The sequence below is a fragment of the Phascolarctos cinereus genome, unplaced genomic scaffold (genome assembly GCF_003287225.1).
Source record: "Phascolarctos cinereus isolate Bilbo 61053 unplaced genomic scaffold, phaCin_HiC Scaffold_4;HRSCAF=312, whole genome shotgun sequence".
NCBI lineage: Eukaryota > Metazoa > Chordata > Mammalia > Diprotodontia > Phascolarctidae > Phascolarctos > Phascolarctos cinereus.
This window is the reverse complement of record NW_027555847.1, coordinates 18,925,588-18,949,733: the sequence shown is the minus strand read 5'-3', so window position 1 is coordinate 18,949,733 and position 24,146 is coordinate 18,925,588. Positions and strand designations below refer to the sequence as shown.

The following is a 24,146-nucleotide window of genomic DNA, read 5'->3' as shown; positions in this document are numbered from 1 at the left end:
TATTTCTCATTTGATCTTCACAACAACCCTGGGAAGTAAAATGGGTTTGTCCCCATGTTACAGATAAGGAAACTGAGTCTGAGAGAGGGTCCATTACTCACCCAGGGCCACACAGCTAGCAAGTGAAGGGCCAGGATTTGAATTTAAGTCTTTGGGACTCCCAAGTCCAGCACTCTAACCACTGAACCACCCAGCTGCCTCTGCCAATGAGCTGGCTGAGGCGAGACAATGGAATGCATCTCTTCGGGCCTTGATTTCCTCATCTGTTAAATGAAGGGGGTGGATCTCTAAAGACCCCTTCCAGTTGAAGACTCCGTAGTTCTATTACATCATGGAGAGTGCTTTCAACACATTTATAAAACATCATCCCAGAAGGTCAGAGCTGGGAGGGACAACAATTGTCTAAGAAAAAGAAGGCATGAATCAGCATCCACAGAGATGAGAGCACGGATCTACCCAAGACGAGAGCATAAATCCAGCCGGGTCAGTTCAGACCACATGGCAATTAGTCCTAGGATTCAATCCCAGGCTCTGCCATCCCCACCTCCTGCCCATGCATGTGCTAAGTACTCCAAAGGCCGCACACAGCTAATTTATTTAGAGCCTTATTCAGCCGTCATATTTACAACAGACACTTCATCTTCAGAGGCATAAGCCTTAATGCTTTGTATTGATCCAAACACTACTTTAATTCCCATGCGAATGTTGGCTATTACACAATCTTGGGTATTTATCATTGAACATGGAAATATCACAAGATAACAATGAAACAGCCATAATCCCCCCTTAAATAGCAGAATATCCCCAATCTGGTAGGTCTGGATCAAATAAATGAAGCAATCCCCACTAATGCAAAATGACTTCAGAATATGGACGGTCAAGGGATCATTTTGAGAGCGGGGAGAAAAGGCTCCGATGGAGTTTTCCAGACTAATCTGGTGACTCTGGAATAGATGGCCTCTCAAATGCTCCCTGACTGGGGTACGGTTTTGCTCTCTTGGTTATCTCCCTGCCTGCTGGCCCCCCTCCCCCGTCTCAGTCTCCTTCATGGATCATCAGTCATCTACCACCCTTTAGCTCTCCAGGGCTCTGCCCTGGGTCCTCTTTCTCTCGTACATCTCATCATCTCCATAAGTTCAAGTATCACCTGTACGTAGATCCCTTCCAAACCTATCTACCCAACCCTAATCTCTTTCCTGAACTTCAGTCGTCCATCGTCACCTACCTCCTGGATGCCCCATAAGCATCTCAAGTTCAACACGTCCAAAACGGAATTCATTCTCTTTCCCCCTAGAGCTGCCCACGTTTTTCTATTTCTATAGAAGGCAGCCAATATCTGCAAAGCATTCAGCATAGTGCCTGGTACACAGAAGGCACTACATACATGCTTATTCCCTTCTCCCTCCCTCATCCTCCCTTGCCAAAGGGTCACAAAGTCCTGTTTTATCCTGCCTGATGACATCTCCTGCACACATCCCCTTCCCTCTCCTCATACAGGCTCTAGTCTGATTTACTCTAAAAGCCTCCTGATTGGTCTCTCCCACTCCAACTCTCTCCTCTCCAATCCACCATCCACACAGCTGCCACAGGCATCTTGCTAAGCCATGGGTCTCACCAGCTCAGCCCCTGCTCAGAAGGCTTTTCCACTGGCTCTAAAAGAGCTGCTCTCACCCACCTCTCCAGACCTACTTGAGTTGCTCCCCATTCACAGACTCAACCCTAGAGAGAGAAGGGTCCTCAGAGGGCATCTAGTCTAATAACATAACTAACATTTATACAGTGCTTACTATGTGCCAGGCACTCCGCTAAGTGCTTTGCAATTATTATCTCCTTTGATCCACACAACGGCCCCAGAAGATAGGCACTATAATCATTATCTTCATTTTACAGATGAAGAAACTGAGGCCCACAGAGGCAGCATGGCTTGTTCCAAGTCTTACAGTTGCTAAGCATTCAAGACAGCTTTGGATCCAAGCCCTTGAATCAAAAGTTAGATCTCTTTCCTCCAAACTGAGCTGCCTCTGGACCAGAAGCTGCTCCCTGAACATTTCACACCAATCACATACGTTGCTCATGCCTACAGTGCCTGGCACACAGTAGGAGCTTAATAAATGCTGACTGACTGACTCCTTCCTCATGTCCAGCTCTCCGAATTCTTGTTTTTCTTCAAAGCCCAGCTCAGTAGCCCCTCTTCCATGAAGTCTTCCCTGATCTTCCTTCCTCAATTTTCCCTGTACAGTAAGTACATTTCTGGGTATATGCTGCAGTCTCCCAGTGGACTGTAAGCACACAGAACAGCCGGCACCTGACTCTGTGCCTCCTGGTGGAAGTACTGCCTTGAACAATGTCAATAAGCATCTGCCCTCTGGGTTACAGTCCTAAAGAGTGGCCTGGGCCCTGGGCCCAGGGTTGGTCACACAGCCAGTCTGCACTGTGCCCATAGTAAGGTCAGTCAGAATAAATGTAACACAAAGAGGTCAGGAAAAGTTTAGAGAAAAAGAGGGAAAAAGTTTTCCTACAGAAAAATGATGCACATAAGAAGCACTTTCGGCATACAATGGATTATGGCCACATTGCTACACACACCTTAGGGTAATGGGTCTCTCTCTCAACCTGCAAGAGAAACCCAGCCTGGCCCATAGGTGGGACCCAGGCAGTCTGCAGGCCAGGGGACCCTTCCTCATTCTGGGGACTCTGAGCAGGGCATCCAGCCTCCCTGCCAGGCCTGCCTTCTGAAAAGGTCCTCCGAGCAGGCTAAGCCCTCGACCCCATCTACTGCCGATGTATGTCTCCCTTGCAAAGGGCTGCCCTTCCACCTCATACATGTCATTGCCCCCTACGTGGCAGCCCATTTGGCCTGTTAGCTTTCCCCTTCCTTAGACATTGAGAAGAACGGTCATTCCCTCTTCTACCTGGTCCTGACAATTGCCACCGGCCCGGAGAGTTTCCTGACCATTCATTCCTGTTGCATGGAACACCAGTAAACTCTACCTTGGGAAACACTGTACCTTGGAATAATGCTGCACCATCATTACGTGCTGTGAGCTGAATGGGAAGGAGGCTCTGTGGCAGATCTTCATTAGCCAATTAACTCTCATGTGTGCCAAGGTGGTGGACGGCGCTGTATGTGGGGTCAGGGTTCAAATCCTGCCTCAGACACTCACCAGCTGGGCGACCCTGGGCAAGTCACTTAATTTCTAGGCCTGGGTCTCCTCATTTGTAAAATGAGTGGGTGGGGCTTACCTCTACTCCTTCTTAGTCTCTTCTGCTGGTTCACCATTCATCTCTTGTTCTTTTGCTACCCAGGGCTCTGTCCTGGATCCTCTTCTTGTCTGTCTGTCTCTCTCCCTCTCTCTTTCTCTCCCTCCCTCTCTCTCTCCCTCCCTCTCTCTCTCTCTGTCTCTACCCCCCCCCCATCGCTCTCTCTCTGTCTCTCAGAGTTCATCAGCATCATGGGTTCAAACAAGAGCCCTTCCCATTCTAATCTGTGCCATTTGCTTTCACTGCCCTCACTGCCACTCCAGTCCTTATTTCCTGCCACCGAATCCAGAGCAGCTAAAAGCAGGGTGGTGGACTTCTCATCAGAACCTCTGAAAAAACCAGGGGGAAGCCAGTGAAAAGGGGGCAGGTGGGAAGCTAAAGAGTGTCTACCAGGGGAAGGCGGAAGGAAGGAAGGAAGGAAGGAAGGAAGGAGGGAGAGGAGGAGCTGATGGGCAAACTGGGGACATCTGCCTTTCTGATCCATAAAGGAAGAAGAGTCACAGAATTTTAGGACTGGAAGAGATTTCAGAGATCACCTTATCTGAGGCCTTCAATGGACTGCTGGTGCTCAGTGACTTGCTCAAAGCCCCTTGCAATGAGAGCTCCTGGTGTCTCTGGCTCAGGAGGGCTGATTCTAAAGAAAGAAGACAAGCTCTTTCTTGCCTCAGACAGACCATCCCCGAGGAGTGAATTCAGTCTTTGGAGGAAAAGAGTGGATCTGTTTCCAATCTCAAATTTCAGAGCAGAGAGTTAGAAATACTTGAGACGTTGTTGCTCTGGTCAGAGGATGAGCACACATTCTGTTTTTCACCTTGTGCACTCTTCCAAACAGACTGATCCAATGCCAGGAACCCCTGTTTATATAACTTTCCACGGAAGTATTAGAACATCTGGCAGAAGAGAACAGAACTACTTTCCACCATATTGAAATGCCTTCCCGGGTAAGCCACGCGGACATGGAGCATGGGAAGATTCTACAGAGGAAGATAAAGGAGGCCACTGTAAGCGGAGTGAATTCACATGCTTCTTACTTCAAGGCCCTCTGGTTACATCAGGATCAGTCCTCCCAGGACTCAGACATAAAACATAACCTCTCTGCACCTCAGCAAACAGTCTTCACAAGCTGTTGGGGCAAAAAAAAAAAAGTTCTGATGCTGGGCCTCTCTGAGCCTTGCTGGCCTGGTCCTCAAAACCCACACCCAGTGTGCCACTGGGCTCATCCGCCAAGCCTTTGGTAGCCACAGGAGACCCTCACCCCACAGTGAGGCTTCAGAGGAGGACGTTAAGGAAAGCAGCTGACACGACATAGCTATTTATAAACCATGTAAATGAGACTGAGAGCAAAGGGCTGCCTCATTTCCCGCAAAATCAAGAGGGAGACAAGAGACAGTATAAAAGACCATGGCTTCATCTCCAAAACGAGTCAGAGTAACATAATTAAGTAATAACACTTTTAAAAAAAAAAGTAGCGCATTCCGGTCAAGACAAGAAATGCATGTCAAAGATGGAATGAATAAAACATAAGTTCCAGTAAATATTTTGTCCCACTGGCAGCGGTGCCCAGAGACGATGTAGTGGCCCACTGTAAACACTGCTGAAAGGAGCCTTGCTGCCATAGCAGGAATCTGTCTGAGCAGTCCACACAGACCTGCGCAGAGGCTACCCCACCTTGCTCCACAGGCATCACTCAGAGTACGGTGAAAATGACCAAGGAGCGGGGCATCTCTCCTTGTGATGTCTACCAGCCTGGAATAAAGCTGGTTAAGGGGTCAAAATACAAATCACGTCTTTGGCAGCACTCCCTGTGTCTCTGTCTTGAAATACTGGGTGGGCGTTTGTCCAAGGGATCATAAAAAGTGTCAGAATTTGTTTCTGATCAATCACCTTGACCTCAGCTTAGAACTAAGCCAGTTACACTCCAAGTGAGAAGTGACTGAAGTGTTCACCAGTGTCTCCTGCACTTGTGCAGCCGTAAAGGAAGGCCTTTGGAGACAGAGGAAGATGTACGAAACCTGTGAGAGCTAGTGCCTCAGGTCAGCTCCCACCATATCTATCACAGTGACAGACAAAAGACAATTTCTTGCTCAGTGGACAATGTGCACAAAACCCTAACTTTACAAGAATGTCTATACTCTATTCTGGAAAAATGTTTCCTTTATTACTCCAACCAAGATAATCTGAATCACTGCCTAGTGTGAATGATCTCTCCAGAGAGGGAGTGGAAGGCGGTGGGCTATGCCTCTAGCACATCCCCTGTGGAAGGAGAGGATACTGGAACCCCCTTGGAAGCAGGCTTCCCCACTCCCAGGTGTTACCCTCTCTACTTAACAATGAGGAAGGGCACCCCAGTGCAATGAATACAGGCATCTGCTCCGTAAGCACTAAATCTTTCTCTCCCCTTACTGCTTCACCAACTTTCATGAGGTTTCCAAGGTGTTCTGGTGCTGGATGCCCACCAGGACGTCAGCACTGGCTGACATGGGCGCTTGCCCACCTAAACTGTAGAGTGTGTCAGATTACAGCGAATCAGAATAATCTTAGACAAAATCTAATTCTGTCCCCTGGATATAACATGAATGCATGCTGATGGAATCTTGAGTTAAGACAGATAGAACAAACAGCGTCCCGCTGTCTTCTGCAACATTTTAAAGAAGGGTGGAGGAAGGGAATCGAGAGATTGCCAGCGTGACCTGCCTAGTGTTTCCTCCTGAGAGGCCACTGTGAATCCCAGACAGTGCCAGGCAACAGAAATTTACCCACAAGATGGAAATCACTCCTTTGAAAACACCAAATTCACAAAGAGATTGCTGGGGACCAACATTTCTTGGCCGTCCCACAGTGGTCCCACCCCTTTATCCACCATGCATCATCCATCTTCTCCTTTGGTCTCCAATGTCAAGTTGAAGGGCTGAGTAAATGTTCTCTGAAATGCACAGCTCAGCTGCTCGTGGTCCCATAGAAGACTGTGTGTCATTAAAATGGAAATACAATTAGTCAAGTCCAGTGTCCTGCTAATCACATGTCCACTTTGAAGTTGCGCTAGTTTCAGTGATAACTCTAATTTACAGTCAAGGACTTAAGTGCCAGAATGTTCGGCCTTTGGAAGGGGTCAAAATTAATAAAGCTCAGCTTTCATCAAATTATGGATGGTTACTGGTAAGAGAGCTGTCAGGGGTAGTTAAAATAATAACCCATGCTTAGAGGGGCAGGCTAACCCAATACAAGTCCATTGTTCTTATTCAGGATCCCAAGGTCTTTTATTTTTTTAACTTTCTTAGGAAATTTTCACCATGACTCACAATCTAGGAATCCTAAAAATGACTTACTTCTTTTTCCCTCTGCTTTACCACTCCCCGAGTCTCCTTCCTATTTTTACATCTTTCAATTTTCTTTTCTCATCTCCCAGTTTTACTGTTGTCTTCCCACCTCTGGATGGAAAAGATTTTCCCCTCCTCTTCTCTCCTCACTCTCATTACGGTAACAATTAGCCTCAGGAATCAGGGACTGGGGAGAACAGAGTTCAGGAAGAGTGGTGCCATAAATAGAACTCTAAAGATTTCATGATCAACTTGAAAACAGGTTAAAAATGGTATTTAAGCTGTACCTTTTCTGTACTTGGAGAAAAGAAACACATTTCTCTGATGCCTTTGCTCATTTCTTGCAGCAATACCCTGAGATGGACCAGGAAAGCCAGACTTATTTGGAAAGCAGAATGAAAGGTTACAAGGTTACAGGGACAGAACTGAACATTTCTATTTCTTGAATTTCTAGACCAGGGGTGGAGAACCTGCGGTCCTCAAGTGCAGCCTTTTGACTAAATCAAAATCCAAAGAAAGAGAAGAATCATAATCACCTACAGGATGCTGAATTTAACAATCAGTTGATCAGTTGATCACAGGGATTGGGAGTGGAGACATGAGGGCAGCAGGCCATTCTGCCCTTTCCAAGAGCATTAGCATTGTAGAAAAAATATGAGTGAAAAAGTATTTATTAAACATATGTGCAGAGCAGCAAGCCAAGTGATGGGATACCAACTGATATGACTATTGCAGACTATGTGTGAGAGTGTGTAAAGTTGAGGTGGGAGAATTTGTGTAGTGACAGAGCAGAAGTTAGGAGGCCTGTGCTGAGTAGGGCCTGGTGTCCTGGCAGATGGCTAAATCGGAGAGGCATCAAAGGCTGAGCCTGGCTTGATACAGTAGATTCATTGATGGAACACCATGGTCTCAGAAGCATCACAAACGCAGGTGACCCAAAGGGCAACAGAAAAATTCCTAGCATGGGCTGACAGATGTCCCCAGTGAGGACTGAGAAGAGTAAGGCAGTGTCACAGAGAGCATCAAGGATGCTCATGGCTGGAAAAGGAGGAAACTAGTCACACAGTGAGTGACAGGCAACAGGGGAGTGGTGTGAGGAGAAATTAAAAGACCTTGCAGGAGGTCTCTGACATGTGTGGTTCCTTGTCAGAGGATTTAAGGAAGGATATGGACAAGAGTTGTATGGGAGGAGATGGCCTTGCTGGGTCATGATCCATACTTCTGAGTGGGTCTGGGGGGTTGAAGAAAAAACTCACATGGAGATGATGAGAATGCTGAGCCACTGAAGAATCAAGGCAATGGTCACTACAGTCATGGAACCTAGAGGAGACTAAAGGGATCTTCCCAGGGGAAACATCAAGAGATACTGCATGGAAGAACATGACGGCCTTAGGCCAAAGGAATGCTTTCATTCCAAGAGGAGGGGTGTGGGGAAGACATTAAGGAAAACTTTCTGGTCAGAAGCTTGGGGAGAGACTGCGCCCCATTATGGGGAAGGTTGTAGAAACTCTTTCCTTGGGAAATGGTTTCAAGTAGCAGTCCTCCCAAGAGCACAGAATTAAAAAAAATCTCCCTTTCTTTTCTCACGCCTTTCCATTTGACAGATGTACAAAGGCATGGATGCTGGTTACACAGATAAGATATATAGCTCCTGCCCTCAAAGAGATGACTACTTAACAGAGGGTAAGACAAAATCAAGAAACAGAAAACATGGTAAGTAAATAAGAGAGTTTCAAACAGAGCCATAGGAGAGATTTGATCTCTTAAGTTGGGTGGATGAAGGAAGGCTTCATGGAAGAAGTACCTGAGCTGTGAAGGAAGGGAAGGAATTGAAGAAACAAAGGTGGGGGACAGAGAATAATTACAGGTATGAGGAACTACATTAGCAAAAGCCTGGAGAGGCAGGATGAAAGCAGGAAATAGTGAGTTTATCTGTTCTGGCTAAAATGTAGAGTGTATCAAAAGGAGGCATGTAAGGTAAAGCTAGGAAGTGCTGAATGCAGTGACAGGAAGGGGCTACCTGACCCTAACCCCACTGACCCCCTGGCTGGAGCAGGTCCAAACCATTTGGAGCCCAGTCTTGTGAAACTCCCTGTTGCTGCTCCTGGAGCCCACAGTTGTGACCTCCCCAGGCTTCTCTATGGTTGTTATGCAAAACAACTTTTGTAACAGTTTCACAAGATTGTGTCTTCCACGAGACTCTCTTCCCAGTGAAATATATTTAAACCCCACCCCTTCTGCCTTTCAAGGGCACTCCAATACTCTGGTGCCTTGTGGGGTCCCAAACCGCAACTCCCTTCCTTCCATTGAAGACCCTTCCTGCTGCTACTCTGATAGCCCTCTTTCTTTCAGGTAGACAAAAGGTGGGTTGGGAGCAGACCCTAAGGAGCTCGTCCTTAGTGGGAGGCCACTGGAAGTTCTGGAGCAGTTGAGTCATGAGGTTGGTTGCGTGCATTAGGAAGATTATGTCGGACATCACAGGAAGGCTTGCAGAGGGGACAGAACACAGGCAGGGAGATGGTCTGAGCAGCATTTAGCTACAGGGGGTGCTATTAGGATGAGTTAGCACACTTGCCTGGAGAAAAAAGGCTAGGCTGTAGCTCACATGACATTGTGGCTTGAACCTACAGCGCTTAAAAGACAAATAATTATCTAGTGATTGTTTTGATGGGCTCATTAATATATGAATTGGCTCTTCTTCCTCTAAAGCCCTCTTTCCTTTCATCACACCAATTTCCTGGCCTTGATCATAAGAATTGGGGTGACTGGCACTCTTCCCACCCAGTCTGGGTATGAGACTGGCCTAAGCTAACTTCCTGATCACCTAAAGGCATAAAAAGTCCCAGCTAGAGGCAGTGTAGGCTTGGTGGGTTTCTGAAGACCACCAGAGTCACCATGATGCCATGACTGGACTCAGCCTAGACAGGGTTGGGGGTCAGAGGGAGGTGACTGTATCCTCACTGCATATCCTTGCTACATTAGGGCAAAGTAAATCTCCTTTCGTCAACTATTCCATGACTCACGAGTGCCTCATTTTGTCCCACCATCAAAACTATAGTGAGAGATTTGGCCGTCAGACAAACACCAAGATTTGACCCCATCTCTTCCTGTTTCTTCCACCAGGTCCTTGCTTCTTCAATCAGGTCTTGTCTTAAGTCTGTCCCTTGCTGCTAATTCCTTCTTCCCCAGATACTCAGGTGTTACTTGTCATTACAAAACTGTTACCTTTGACCCTACGGGCCTGAAGTTACTGTCCTTTCCCCCTTCTACCTGTCTTCACTGCCAGCCTTCTACAAAGAGCAGAAGACATTCCCTGACTCCTCTCTACTACCCCCACGGGGCTGCCATGAAGGAAGGGCTGTGTAAACCTAAGAGGGTGAAGCAATAGCAGTCCCCATCAATGGTATTGTGATGTTGTCACTGCAGACAGCTTCCAGCTCATGTGTCTTAAAAATAAAATTACCTCCTTGGCTATCATAAAGGAAGAACTGTCAGAATGTGGTATCTTTTGTTCCTTTCTACAAGTAAAAATATAAAAATAAAATGTCCCATGCTCCACCCTTCTTTCTTCTTATCATCAAGGCTCCCCGAGGTCTGCAGACCATCAACTTTTCTGGTGTGTCACCGAGGACTTGCCACACAGGTGGCCAGTGGCCTCCCACAAACACCAATTTGTGTAGGAAAGAAACTGTTGAAATGAGTGTGGCCACTGGGGATGGTTCTTTTGCTAAGAATTATTTTCCCCCCAGCACAAGGCAGCATTAGGAATCAGCCCTGACCACTTACACTTAAGCTGGACCCATTAACATCTAATGGTTCCAATACAAGAAGGCCCCAGTCAGAGTCTGAACACCCAGGCACTCCTAATTGACAGAGATGAGGTGAGTTGGAAGTGCCTGGCTTCCATGTCGAGGAATGAAAGTGATGAAGCTCTCACTGCTGGCGGGATCTCTTTTTGGGCATATATTATTCATGATTTTCTTCTCTTTAAATATTCATTTTGGTAAATGTGATTGCTTTAGCCTTCTTACACTTTCCACTCCTCTTCAGATGCCTGAAAGAAGTATTTCAACTAAGCAGGCCCAGCCTGGGAACATCCAATGAAACGTTCTTTCCATTGGCCTACCTATATCTGCCATCGTGCCAAGACAAGGAACAAAGGCAGAAACTACTGATGACTCCATCTGGTATTAAATAACTTCCGTTTGCTTCAGTCGGGAAAGTTGTGAGTAAAAGACCATAGGGCTTCAAGAGGTACATTAATTCCTGTTAAATGAAATTAGGAAAGGTAGTATGGCCCAGTGGATAGAGTGTGGCCTTGGAGCCAGTCAGATCTGGGTCCAAGTTCCGATTCTGACCACCCATGTGACCCAGGGCAAGTCCCTGACTCTTGGTGCTGTAGGAAACTCACTAAGATGGTAAGTTACAGCAAAGGTGCTGACCTGGATCAGTAAAGGGAGCCTTCTCACCTGGGAGTTCCCTATATGTTGTCATGGGTCCAGTCCCTATCCCCTGCTAAATAAAATTACATGAGGGCATGTTATTGGCCTGTCAGCTTATAAGTTCATCCATAAGAAATTAGTCTAGGTTTCAATGAAATCAGACAAGAGGAATGATGAATTGTTGGCCTTCCACTGGACTTCATGTTCTAAGTGGAATTCTGTTCATTTACAAGAGAATTTCTGTTTGAGGTGGAATCCTGAGAGGCGGATGTTGCTATTACATACATTTTACAGTTGAGGAAACAGAGGTTAAGTGACTTGCCTAATGTCCCACAGTCAATGCGTGTCTGAGGCCAGATTTGAACTCAGGTCTTTCTTACTCTAGGCCCAGCACTTTGCTCACCATGCCACCTAGCTGCTTTAGTCCTTGTTAACAGCCCTGGCCAGGAAGTTCTTGTAGCTGACACCTCACAGCCCTAAACCCAAAGCAAAACCAAGTAGCTGGTCCAAGAGTTGGTGACAGGGGTGTTCAGGGAAGCCACAGAGACCAATGGTCCTACCTGAGCACCTGAACCCCAAAGTTACGGAGAGCAAGGGGAAATTCCTGTAATCTTCACAGAGTGGTCTGTGTTTGACTTCCCGCCAGGATTCATTACCATGCGCTTAACGTGCTTAATGAATGCAGGTGGGTCTCCTTGTTAGAGGGGCAGGTTAAAGGTCTCGGATGTCAATGCATCCATAAGCTCATAGACATGTCTTCTTGTCACGATGCTGAGCCCCCAGTGACCTCTCCCCCGGGTCAGTTCTTGTCATCACCTAGTAAACACGCTGGAGGTTTTCCTCGAGGTTCTTTAGAACCCCAGGATCAACTCTTCAACCCCTTGGCTATCCTTGAGGAATTCCTCACTCTCACTACCAGCCTGGCCCACCTCCTCTCCTGAACACACATGTCCAAGATAACGTCTTTCAAGCTCTTTCCATCTCTAAGTCAACCTGTAAACACGCTTCCTCCTACTTCTGGTCGTAGGTCTCTCATCCATCATTCTGACTCTTCATCGAGTTAGGAGTCCCATGACTCACGGCCAGATGGCATCACGCTGAGGTTTGTGTTTCAGGAACACTTCAGAAGGGTTACAAATGCCGAGCTGATTCTCAAATGCAATTGAGCCTCTCCCACTCCTACTCCATTCTGGGCCCATCTCATCGTCCATCCGCAGGATCATCTCAATGGGCCGCCAATTCAACTGCACGTTATCCTCTCAATAACTGGTGTTCTTCATCGATGGTGTATTGTTTTCTTCTGGGAGAAGCAGTCTCTTTCGAAGGCTAACAGATCTCACCAAGCAGATCAGGCAGCGTCCTGGGCCTGGGAGCAATCAGTATGATGACGTGATCTACAAACGTGAGCATCTGGACAAGCTCATTATCGAAAAAGGGAATTCCTTTTTCATTTAAGAACTTTGCAAGACACCCTCCAAGACACAGAGAAACACCTTTGGTGAGCACACGTCTCCCTGCTCTGTGCCAGCCTCCATACTGATAGCCAGAGGATGGTTTAACAAAGCCATCTCTGGGACTGCACCAAGCAAGGCGTCATCTCAACATGGCCACAGCAGACGCATTGAAGCAGACTCTTTAAGACTGCCATTTGCTCCTTTTTCCCTCTCGTCAGACAGGGCGTCCTTTCGGCGGCAGTGGGGCTGGGCGGATGGGCCAGGGCTCTGGAGCCCATGTCTACAAGCCCACGGCTTCTGTTGCTCTCTCCTCTCCTCCCCCTTCCAGTTCCTGGATTTCCTCGCATGAGTCTTTCTTCCCATGCTTCTCTGTCAGGCCTTTAATCTACCCTATTCCATCTGACTACGATACAGCCTTCTGCTGTGACATTCCAGTCAGAAGCCCCATACCCACCAAATCTCAGTGATACCTATGAGGTCAAAGGGACCGCTCTGAATTCAGACACGTATCTCACCCTGCGGACTACCCATATTTCGCCCATTTGTAACCCTGTAGCTTGGGGTATGCATCTTATGGTTGGCTCTCTCCCCGGATTTCCCTGATCTCTGTTGGCCCTCTTCCTACTCGTCCCTTTAACTCTTTGTGGCATCTGGCTCAGCAGGCCTGAGATGAGCGAGCGGCCCTCCTCTTCTGGCCTCCCATGCCGTCTAAAGATCCTTAGTTAAGATTCACAGGATTCTAGGCAAAGATGTTTTTAACCTTCTCCTCCTGGTCAGTTCTCTTCCACTCCCGCACAGAGGGGCCACTCAACACGCTGGAGGCCTTCCTCTCATCATTTTTACTCTGGAGACACCTCTGCACCACATGGGCTGCATCTCATTCTTGGTATGTAACTGACCTGACCGGCCTCCTTCACCAATTCTCCACCTCCTTGATAAATGTCTCTAAAGATTCTTCTCATACGCAAGTCATCGCTGGCAAGGTGTGAGGCACTTGAAGCTGAACTGGTTGGCGCCTGATCTGGTCTTCTTGATACCGGAATAGGAGTGCTATCCATTCCACCACACTGTCTCTGATATCATTATACAGACATTACTTGAAAGACATGTTTTGATTGAAATTTGGGTTCTCTGATGTAATATGAAAGATACAGCCATTCTTAGAGGTTCATATGAGAGGGAAAGCGCTCTATACATAAGCCAAAGCCATTATTAACAGTGAGCTATTCTGCTGATCCTAAGACTGCTCATCACAATGGCAAGCAGTGTTTATTTGATGTCTGTTTGGAGGGCTTGTGAGTTTTCCATGTTCTGCTTTACTAATCATCACAAAGCAGTATTTACCATATAGCAAGTTATATAATCACAAATGTTTTCCAATTCTTAATGAAATCAGCACAATAAACAAAGTAGAACCTCTTTAAGTAGAAAAGGGTTTATTTCTTCCCATCAACAACTGTTTGCTCTCCAAGGGGGATTTCCCATAGCTGATTGTTTGCGGATGACATTGTGCTGAATGCATTAAAACCCTGAAGAGCTCCCTACAGATACCACTGTCTCTCCAAATAAGTTGGTCTATCTATGGCCACCAGAAGAAACAAGAGAATAAGAAATGGCTATTGTCCAGACTAAGGCCTGCAGCTGTAAGACCAATCTTTAGAGTTCATCCATCAGGACATTAATATTATATCTATAATGCATATTATGTATATATTACACATATACACACTCACACATATGTATATGGGTATACATCATGGCTAGATGTTGTAAATGGACAATGACCCGGGCTCAGAATTGGACAGGAGGAGAGGATAAGTGAGTGGGACTGTCCTTGAGAAACTGCAGTATTTTTTTAATGATCCCAAATTCCTCTTTGAAACATCAGAGGTGAGGGGTGATGAATGGGGAGGGGGCTGTGGAGTAAATAAAACAGTGACAAGCATCAGTGGTCCCTGATTCAGACAAATAATGATAGGACGGTTTTTGTCTAGTACAGAGATTCTGACATCAATCACCCTTTTCATTCGGGGAATGTATTTCTTTTTTTTAAATCACACCCCATGTTTTGGGGCTCAAATGAAGTCAACTACAGCAGAGGCATAAGAAGAAAATCTATCATTCAGGTAGATGGGGGGAACCTTCAGAAACACGAGGTGATGTGGCCGAGCCCAGGGTGTTTCGAGTCCACTGCCCACGAGTCATGAGCCAAGTTTGCCACAGTGACAGACAGACAGGAAGAACCCTGGTGGAGACTTCTGGCTCCATACAAAGGTCAGATAAACACATCAGTGAAAACAGAACACCTTGTTTAGTGGCAAGGGTGCAAAGCGCGGGTGGAACACCAACTGATTTTAAAATGAGGTGAAACTGCAGGCTCCAAGTGACAGCTCTTGAAGGCTCTGATGTGAATTCATGGAAAACTATCCTCTGACATTTAGCTGTGAAAAGTATACTTTATGTCACTTCCAGTGAAAAGCATGTGTCATACCCAAGAAGGGGGAGGGGGAGCTAAACTTTGGTGCTGCAATTTGTTATGGGAGGTTGTAAAATCGAGGGTGTTCCTTTTCACTTACGAGAAAAGCCTCTCTCTTCTTGACTTGGTGAAGTGGGGAAAGAGCAAGACGCCTAGCTCATCATCGACTCCAGAAGAAACCACTGGCCTGGTCAGGGCTACCGGGACATCAAAGTGTGTTGTCTACAGCACAAAAACGAAACTGGAAAAGCCTGATTAATTTGTCCACTGCATTTTAGAAACATGTCTAATCAATGAATTAGCTCAAATGTTATTAATAAATATGCCAACATGCCAAGAATTTGTAATTCTCTCAGCATGGTGCCACCAAACACAAAAGTGACCACCATTTGTCTAACTACAGCACAGTAAATGGTCTTGCAGACCTGGGTGTCAATTCTGCCTCTGATTATTATTAACTTCATTTCTCTGACCTTCCATTTCTTCCTAAAACAAATAACAAAATAATAACACCTGCGTAATATGATATCTGGGGGCCCTAGACTGTCACTGTCATCCAGAGATTCAAAAGAGATAAATTAGGTAAAATGCTTTGTAAAGTGTCAGATGCTCTCTAAATGCCAGCTCTAGTTAGGATTTCTGATAATGAAGCACAAGTAGGTTATAAAGTCATTTTCAGATACTATGAAGCCTGAATTGTTTACACAAAAATTATTTACATGCATGGGAATATTTACATACATTACTATCTTTAAACTAGGTGCTCAGTGATTGGGGACTGAATGAACATGAATGTCACAGAATATTATTACTGTGCCATAAAAAACAATATGGAGAATTCAGAGGAACATAGGAAAACTGATACGAACTGACACAGAGTAAAGTCAGCAGAACCCCAGAAGAAATGTATGTGATTACAATAATGTAAATGGAAAAAATCATGAAAATAAAGATGAATCCTGTGTAATTACAGTAACTAAGACTGGTCTTAGAGAAGAAATGAAAAAATGCACCTGTCTGTATTCAACAGTGATGAGAGGGAAGGGGGAGGACCGTGGCTAGAGACCACTCCATATACTGTCAGACCCAATCAGCCTGGTGGCTAGTGTGGGAAAATTACTTTTTGTTTGTCAATCTTTGTTACAAGTGAAGGCTCAAAATAAATAAATAAATAAATCATTTAAAAAAGGAAAAACAAAAACAAGTGAAAGCTCACCGAGTGATGGGAAGGGGACACATTTGGAAAGGAATGTGATTTTTTTAAAGGCAGAAATTTAAAAAAGGAGGACTTTAAACATTTAATTATCTTCTTTAACAAAACAGGTGGAACAGGATCAGGATACAGGGCAATGAGTGGCCTGGCATGAACCAGATATTTATAAATAAGCAATGACCACGTATAAGAAAGCAGAGACGCAACCTCATGTGAATATGCACTGATACGTACATAAAGGTATGGGGAAATGGCAGGAGAGAGACAGCCCTGTACGAGCTAACCAATGAAGACAGCAAAAAGGAAGCTATCCTCAGGAGCCCACCAGTCCTGACCCACAAGAATCATACGGCCCTGAAAAGTGTATTCAGCAAACTCACAGCCACTGTATATGTTGTAGACTGGTTCAGAGCCTCCTCTCCCAGACTGAAGCAGTTTCCAAAACTGGGGTGGGGGGGGGAAGGACTTGTTCAAAGCAGGCTTGTGGGAAAGAGGAGCTGGACAGCTCCCAGGTCCTCCAGAGTCCCCTCTCCCTGCTTCGGTTTCTTCCTGGACAAAGAAACCTCACAAGAGACTGGTGCAATGGAAAGAACGCTGGTCTCAGAGGCATAAGGCTTGGGTCTCAGTTCACGCTGCCGAGAAAAGGTGATCCTGGGCCAAACACTTAATCTCTCCAAGCCTCGGGTTCCTCAGTGGATAAGAAACTACCAACCTCACAGGCAATTGTGAGGAAAATGTCCTGCCAACTCTAAAAGTTCACATAAATCAGCTCAGTGCAGTGTTCTGATGTGCCAGGATCTTTTTTTGAACCCTGACGCCGCCACCTCGCAGCTGAGGTGACTCTCCTTGCTGTGCGTCCCCTGCAACATACCACCTACACCTCTATCCTAATAATTGATAAAAATGTGAAGCACTCCACAAGAACTCTTTTATCAACAAGACACTGAACCATGAAAGGTGGAGAGAGAACTAGAAGGGAAGGACAGCGAAACTGAGGGGCTGAAAGGGAGGCAGGGAGGTATAGATGAAGGCAAAGAAAAGGTGAGGCGGGTGAGTCCTGGGGAAAGACGGGATGATAGGAGGGTATGGTTTTAATTAAATGGGTAATGGTGAGGCCCAGATACAACCAGGCCACCCCTGTGCAGCTAAGGTGGAGGCAAGGAGAAGGGCATGGGATGAAGAGGGTCTGAGGATTAAAAGCACAAGGTAAACACTTGATACACGCTTTTTCTTTCATTCATGCATGCATTCCCTGATGACATCACAGATCCACGTAATGACAAAAGTATAAAGATAATATTTGGAAACTCTGTCTTCCTTCCTCCTCACTCTCCACATGACTCTGGACAGAATTATTGGCTAGCTTCTAGTCCCACTCCTCTCTAATTTATAAATTAAGTATTGTTGTTTCCAAAAGAAAAAGAAATATGCTCAAAAGCTTTTTAACTGCTGCTCGTGGGTATTTTCCTAAGTTGGAAAGAAATCCAATTTGCCTTGTAATTTAATAAAGAACCACAGGCCAGTCAGTCCCATAAAAGCACTGATAATGTCACCATCAAACAAATAGGAAAGAAAGCTACCCTCACTGTATGGAGCAAATCTTAGGTGCCTTATTTGGCAGATAAGGGACTGTTCTATATGAAAGACTTCAGGCACACTGATGAAATGACTGACTCAGAAGGTTCCTCAAACTGAGATCAAACCACTAAGTGGACCATTAACTAAATGACATAGTTTTAAATATTAAAAGGGAACTTTAAAAAGCCCCAACAAAAAGAGGGGTCATCTAGGTATTTCATTAAAAGAGATATTCCAATCCACAGCACAGTGTGGGAATAGGAACTGGTTGGGTGGATCTCACTACCTAGCAATACGGCCTTTCTGGTTCAGATGCATTACTTGGAAGGACCCTTTTACCAACCTTTTTAAGCTCCCAGTTTGGCCAGCATCAAAGGCAACATGGCTGAGAATACAGCCCGATATGGCTTACAGTTCATCTGACCACATTCATAAGTCATCTAACTTGGTTTGCATTAGCTTCCTAAATAATTGAGGCACTTACTCAGACTAAGTGACATTTAAGATCTTAGCCACTACACTTTTTATATAATAGCTTTCTCTCTTCTGGGTCCACACCACTTGATCACCAAGACCACATTAACTGCGACATCATTATCCTCACATCACTCTTCGGTGGAAAAAAAAAATCAGCAAAATGAGGGGTGAGGTGACTAGAAAGAAAGACCTTAAGAAGGGAATAGAAGCCATGTATTTTTCATGAGCACAATATTAATACGTCTCCATATTTCACGGGCTAAGCCCACTGACACAGTACATTTCGAATGCGTGTTGGAGATATTAGGTAGGTAATTAGGGCCATTACTGTATCAACCATAGATGTTAGAAGGTTCTAGGGGTTCATAAATCTAGAGGGGAAAGCACAGAATTGAAACAAGGGGAAAAGGAATGTGTTGAGACAACCACGAGAAACTGGCCTGTTGGAAACCATATTCCATAGCAGGAAGCCGTGTATATGAAAACTGTAGCGCAGGCCAGAGATAAGGGGAAAGCTCCTTGGATAGCTCAGGAATCTGAAGAATTCGACTGAAAAAGGTTGCAGCAATCCATTCCAGAGACCTTGACAGGCTCCATAAACTTCAGCAAGGGAAGGGCTGAGAAGGGTGGCCCATTTTCAAACAGCGTCCATCTCTAGAGATCAGAGAGGAGGCTGTGAGTATGATCTTCACTACAGTAAAACCGAGGGCAAAAACCCCAAAGGCTGAAATGACAGCCCTGGGGCCATTCTGCTCTGAAGGCATCTGCTGACATTCTCACAGCTTACCATACAAACTCTAAAGTCTCCTCCTCTCCTCGGGCCTCAGTTTCCTCACATGCACAGTGAATGAGCTGGTCTGAATGGCCTTTGTGGCCCCTCCCCACTCGAAAACATTCTATGATTTTACGAGTTACAGAGTAACTTTTCTCACACGCCATTTTCACTTGATGTTTTAGGAGTAAAATGTTTAAATAACACGGCCCAGCACATGACTGACTGCCTGGGTGACTAAGAGAAAGAACTCATGGCATTTGGAAGAGCTGATGTCCTGGCCGTGGCCCATCACAGGCAACACCAATACAACCCCAGGATCAGATCAGGTTCATGCGGCTACAGTCAAGACCTTCCCCATAAAAATGAAGGGACACTCCAAGAAACTGTTCTTTTCCCCCAGCTGGCCCAATATAAGTTGGAAATGAAAGAATGGTAATCGTTTACACATGAAACCAATTTGCCTCTAAATATATTAAGGATCCCAGATTTGGAAATTCAAGGGAGCTCAGTCATCTAGTTCACCTCCTTCATTTCACACATAAGGAAACTGAGACCCTTGGTCAGCCAAGGCCAGAGGACTAAGCAGCCTTGGTCAAGTTCTCTAACTCCAAATCCGGGGCTCTTTCCACTGAGCCACAGATCTGTATTCCTCAGGTCAACTGAGTCTAGTGGGAAGTGCAATCCATGGCCCACATGTCAGATGTCCTACTTCCTCAAGTTCAAGGGAAGGATTTGGGAAACCATTTAACCCTCCTTGCCCCCAACTGTCCCTCTGGAGAGCCCAGTAAAGCCCTTTTCACACTCTGACTAAGCTCATCTATATCTGAAAGGGCCAGGAAGGGAGCTGAGCCACACCATGATTACACTGACGGTTTTGCCCCATTCTATAAGCTTCCTTACCTAGGCCTCTAGCTGGGAGAACAGCCAATGAGCATCTATTACAGCTTACCATGTACCAGGCATTGTGCTGAGCCAAATACAACAAAAGGCAGAGACAGATGGCCCTTGCCCTAATGGAGCTTACATTCTAACGGGGATGAGAGGGGAAAGGAAGGGACCACCATGTTAAGGGCATGGTACAGTATGTTCAAAGTAGAGTCAGAAGAGGTATGAAGCCATAGCTGGCCTGGGCATTTTCCTTGCAGCAGAGGTTCTGCAAGGAAACAGCCCATTGGGGAAGGGGTCTTGGGGGGTAAAGTATACTTCCAAGTGTGAGAAGTTCAGGACTGGAGTGAACTTGCAGAGTGAGGAGGCTTCTCTGGCAGGGTAGAGAAAGTCCAGAGTTAGAAGTGTAGTCTAGAGAGGAAAAGAAACCACTCACGGCTAGTCTGGGAGCTTTCCTTAAAATGGAGATTGTTGGACACACTGGTCAACCAGAGGAAGGTGAAACAGGGGCATGAATGTACTTCCAGAACAAAAGAAACAGTCCAAAAACTGGAAAAACTGAAACTCCTGGGCTGTTTGGTAGTTATTAAGCAAATAACCATTAACCTGACTTGTAGTATAGCACTCAAAGACTGAAATTTGATCAGTGTGCGCTAGGGTCAGAACTCAGAGAGATTTAGCCCCTGGAATAGGAAGACTAATCCAAGGGCAGACTCTGTTCTTTCTCCTAAGGCACTTGGCACCTGGGTGGCTCAGAAGTCCTGCAGAGGAGACGGGAGAACATGGAGTCAAGCTCTGGGGGAACAAGGCAGAGGAGGTTTCTTGAGGATCTTGGGGCAAAGATTTCCTGCTTTTTCTAAAAGGCCCACGTAAAGATTTTAAACCAGGAAAGGCCAGTGGCACCCGATCTCCCCCATCTCCTCAGAGGAATGGAAAGTCACAGGTTTCAGTAGAGTTAGAAGCTGAAGGACAAAGCTTGGAGGCATTTAGCAGAAACTAAGTGTGCAATACAACACAATCAGGCCAAATAGCATATAGCAGAGATAAGTGGGGAATGGCATAATGACATGAATAGACGATATCAGCAGCCACGTAGGAGAAGTGTGAGCTGCCCCTCAATGCCCATGTCTGGGGCACTGGTGATCCCTACATGTATGACCCTCTATGTAGGTGTCCTGTCTATACATTCCACATATATTCTAAGCGTAAATCTATTCCTCACATGGATGTTACATGTGTTTGTGGGAGAGGGCATCCCAGATTTATGGGTAGATATTTTGTTGCTCCTTTTCTTACTATGCTATTTCATCAAATGCCTTTTCTTTGAGCTTTGTCCTCTAGCTGATTATTAAAGGTAACTACATTGGTGGGGGCTCAAGGGTTTTAGGAGATATGGATCGACAGAGTATCTGAACCTAGGATAGCTGTTACTTGAGAACTTGACCTCTGAGCTAAGGAAAGTGCCCCCAGGAACTACACATGTAAAATCTACATTATATACATATATACATACACACATACATATACATATATACATACGTGTGTGTGTGTGTGTGTGTGTGTGTGTGTGTGTGTATACATTTATATGTATATGTATAGAGATGTCAGGGATATACCACTTGCCTTTTCCTATCACAGGGAACTATACAGGAAGTGACACAATGAAAGAATTTGTGTTCAACTAATCTAAAAATGCAGCCACATACTTAGGTTTAAGCAAATGGGACAGCCTTCCTATGATTATCAATAGCCACAAAAGGGATAAATCAAAGGTAAATACCGGACCAAATGAAAAAAGGAGCCATTGCTCTACGAGAAGCCCCTTTTGTCTTCCTCATTCCTAAAGGAATTCTCTCCTCTGCTTCTTGAGCACTCTCCCTCCTAGGAACACCCAGGCATGAGAAGAAAGGACCACTACCTAAGATGGCAGTAAGGGTCTCCTCTGGCCAGACTCCACCTCCCCACAATGACGCTGAGCTCCACTTAACCACTGCTCACCAGCTTCCAGGCCAGGGCTTGAGCTCCAGGGGAGGAACTTCACAAACCAGGCACCAAGACACCTTCCTGAAGGGCCACATCCTGTGTTGGCCAGGCTGACCAGGAGGAGGCTGCCCCCACTCTCTTCCCTTCTTTCCTTGTTCCAAGACCACTGTTCTCATTCTGCCCCCACCCCCCAAAAGCTGTCCCCTTAAGCAATTTTCCAAATACCAGGCTCTGAAGCCCACCAGCTTGGCCTTCAGGTGACTCTGGCTCCAGTCCTCCATGACCCTATGGGCCCCATGGCTTAAGATGCTCTTTTCCTAGGAAGCCTCTCGGTACAGACTGAGAAATGTGCCTTTAGGTGACCTAAGTGAAGAGAGCAGTGTTTATCAGAAGACTCTGGGGTGGACCTTTTTCCCGGCGGACTACATATCCCAGAAAGCTTCGGAGGATGGAGGTCCTGTATATAAAGTCACCAGAACTGACAACCCACCCCTCCCCCCCACCATCCGTCACTCTGCAGCCAAGTATTCACAAAAACGAATTGCTCATTCATTCAACGTTGGTGCTTTTCTGTTATTTAATGATTTTATTGCCAAAGTGGAGGGGAAGCCAGCCTTGGAGTCGGGAAGCCCCAGTGCTGGGCCCTGCCTCTGACCCAGACTGGCTGTGTGACCCTGGACAAGTCACTTAGCTCACAGTGGACAAGTGACTGTGCTCTAGGTGCTGATCCTCACTGGTAAAAGGAGCTTCCTCATCTGGAGTTCTCTGTACCAAACAAATCATAGATTGAGTCCCCCCTCAAAGCTGCCAAAGTTGTCTACTGTCCACTGTTTTTTTCTCTGCAAGTGTGGAGCACTTAACCAACAGAATGAATGAATTTCGCTTGAGCGGGCTAGCCTGGGCAGCTAGCCTGAGGAGAGCACATTTGCTGGGGAAAATGGGCTTCCAGTTACACACATCGATGTTGCAGAAACAGTTCCTTTTGCCACCTGCTACTGAGGGGCTGCCACGCATGTGTTTAAAAACAAAAGGGATGGGGTGGACAGATGCCGACGTCTAAGCTACACTCACAGGCAGTGGGTCCAACTCATTTCTCAATTCTTTTACATTTTCGTTTTTGTTCCAAGGGAAAGCAGAGTGGAGACAGAGAGAATCAGCAGAGGAATTCTTCACAGGCTAAGACCCCTTGAGTCACCCCCCCATTTCACGACTGAGGACGTGGAAGGCCAGCAAAGTAAAGTCACCTGTCCAAGGTTGTAAGCGTCAGAGCCAGGGGACGTGCGAGCCAGGGGCACGGGTGGGAAGAGGAAGAGGAAGGCTATGCTGCCCCCAAACGAGGGCCCTGCTTCATGGGGGGGGGGCTCTAAATGCCATGAGAAAGAACAAGGTCCCCACCAGGGTCTGCATTCATCCCATGAAACGTGGCCAGTCTCACTCTGAATGCTATGGCTACAAGTGGCCAGGGAGTACTAAGAAGGACCAGGCCAAGCCTAAAGGCAGGGGGAGCCCCTCTGCGCTGGGACCCCAGCCACCCAGGGCCACGGGGACCGACTGGGTGCTGACGTCGGCGCCTGCATTTCAGCCCACGGTGCTGGGCTCAGCATCTCTGCCCTCACTGACTTTGATGCCTGGGACCCAGGAGAGCTGCAGAAGAGATTCATCTGGGTTCCATTAGCTGGTATATTATTCTACTTATGTTCATGAAATATGGTATCTTGCGATCACATTTAGTTAAACTTTACCTTAAAAATAGTTTGATTCTCTAATCCGCTTTTTATTGGTTAGAAGGAAAACAAAACGTATCATGTATTCAAAAGCAGGGGGAAAAAAGACATACCATTCTAAAAATGTCTAGCAAGCAAATACTCCCAGAACATTTATCCCAGTGGTTAAGCTGGGATGGCTGCAGGAAAATGTGGGAGCAATTTTCTCAGCTCTCCTTTCTCTCACATGAAATCGAAGCTCCAGATCTAACCCCGGGCAGATTCCTTTCCTCCGGGGATGGTCGCGTCTGTCTTACCTGGCATGACGATGGTCTGCTGAGCCGCGGCGTCGGTGCTCAGGCAGAGGCGGCCCCCTTTGGCGAGGCGGTCACAGAGAAGGGTGATGTGCTTCTTCAGACGGCTTGTGTCCTTGGGGATGGTGAGCTGGCTGCTGAGGTTCAGGGCCTGTTCCTTGGAGCTTTTGGAGAGGCAAGTCTTCAACAGGTGGGCCACTGCAGCATCCACCGTTTCCTCCCAGCCCTGAGGAGAGGAGTCAGTTGGCAATGGAAGTCATTGGGAAGA

The 24,146-nt window shown here is 46.3% G+C and overlaps 1 protein-coding gene across 5 annotated transcripts in view; it reads right to left on the bottom strand.

Annotated features, from left to right (window-relative positions):
- BBS9 (Bardet-Biedl syndrome 9) overlaps positions 1-24,146 on the bottom strand; it is a 372,846-nt gene that overhangs the window by 32,691 nt on the left and 316,009 nt on the right. For 4 of the 5 annotated variants that reach the window (XM_078152100.1, XM_020969068.2, XM_078152101.1 and 1 more), the window contains one exon: positions 23,882-24,104. The exons of the other annotated variant lie outside the window; for it this stretch is intronic. In XM_078152100.1, coding sequence (XP_078008226.1) covers positions 23,882-24,104 — 223 coding nt within the window. The remainder of the gene's footprint in view (positions 1-23,881; positions 24,105-24,146) is intronic. 5 annotated transcript variants of the gene reach the window in all.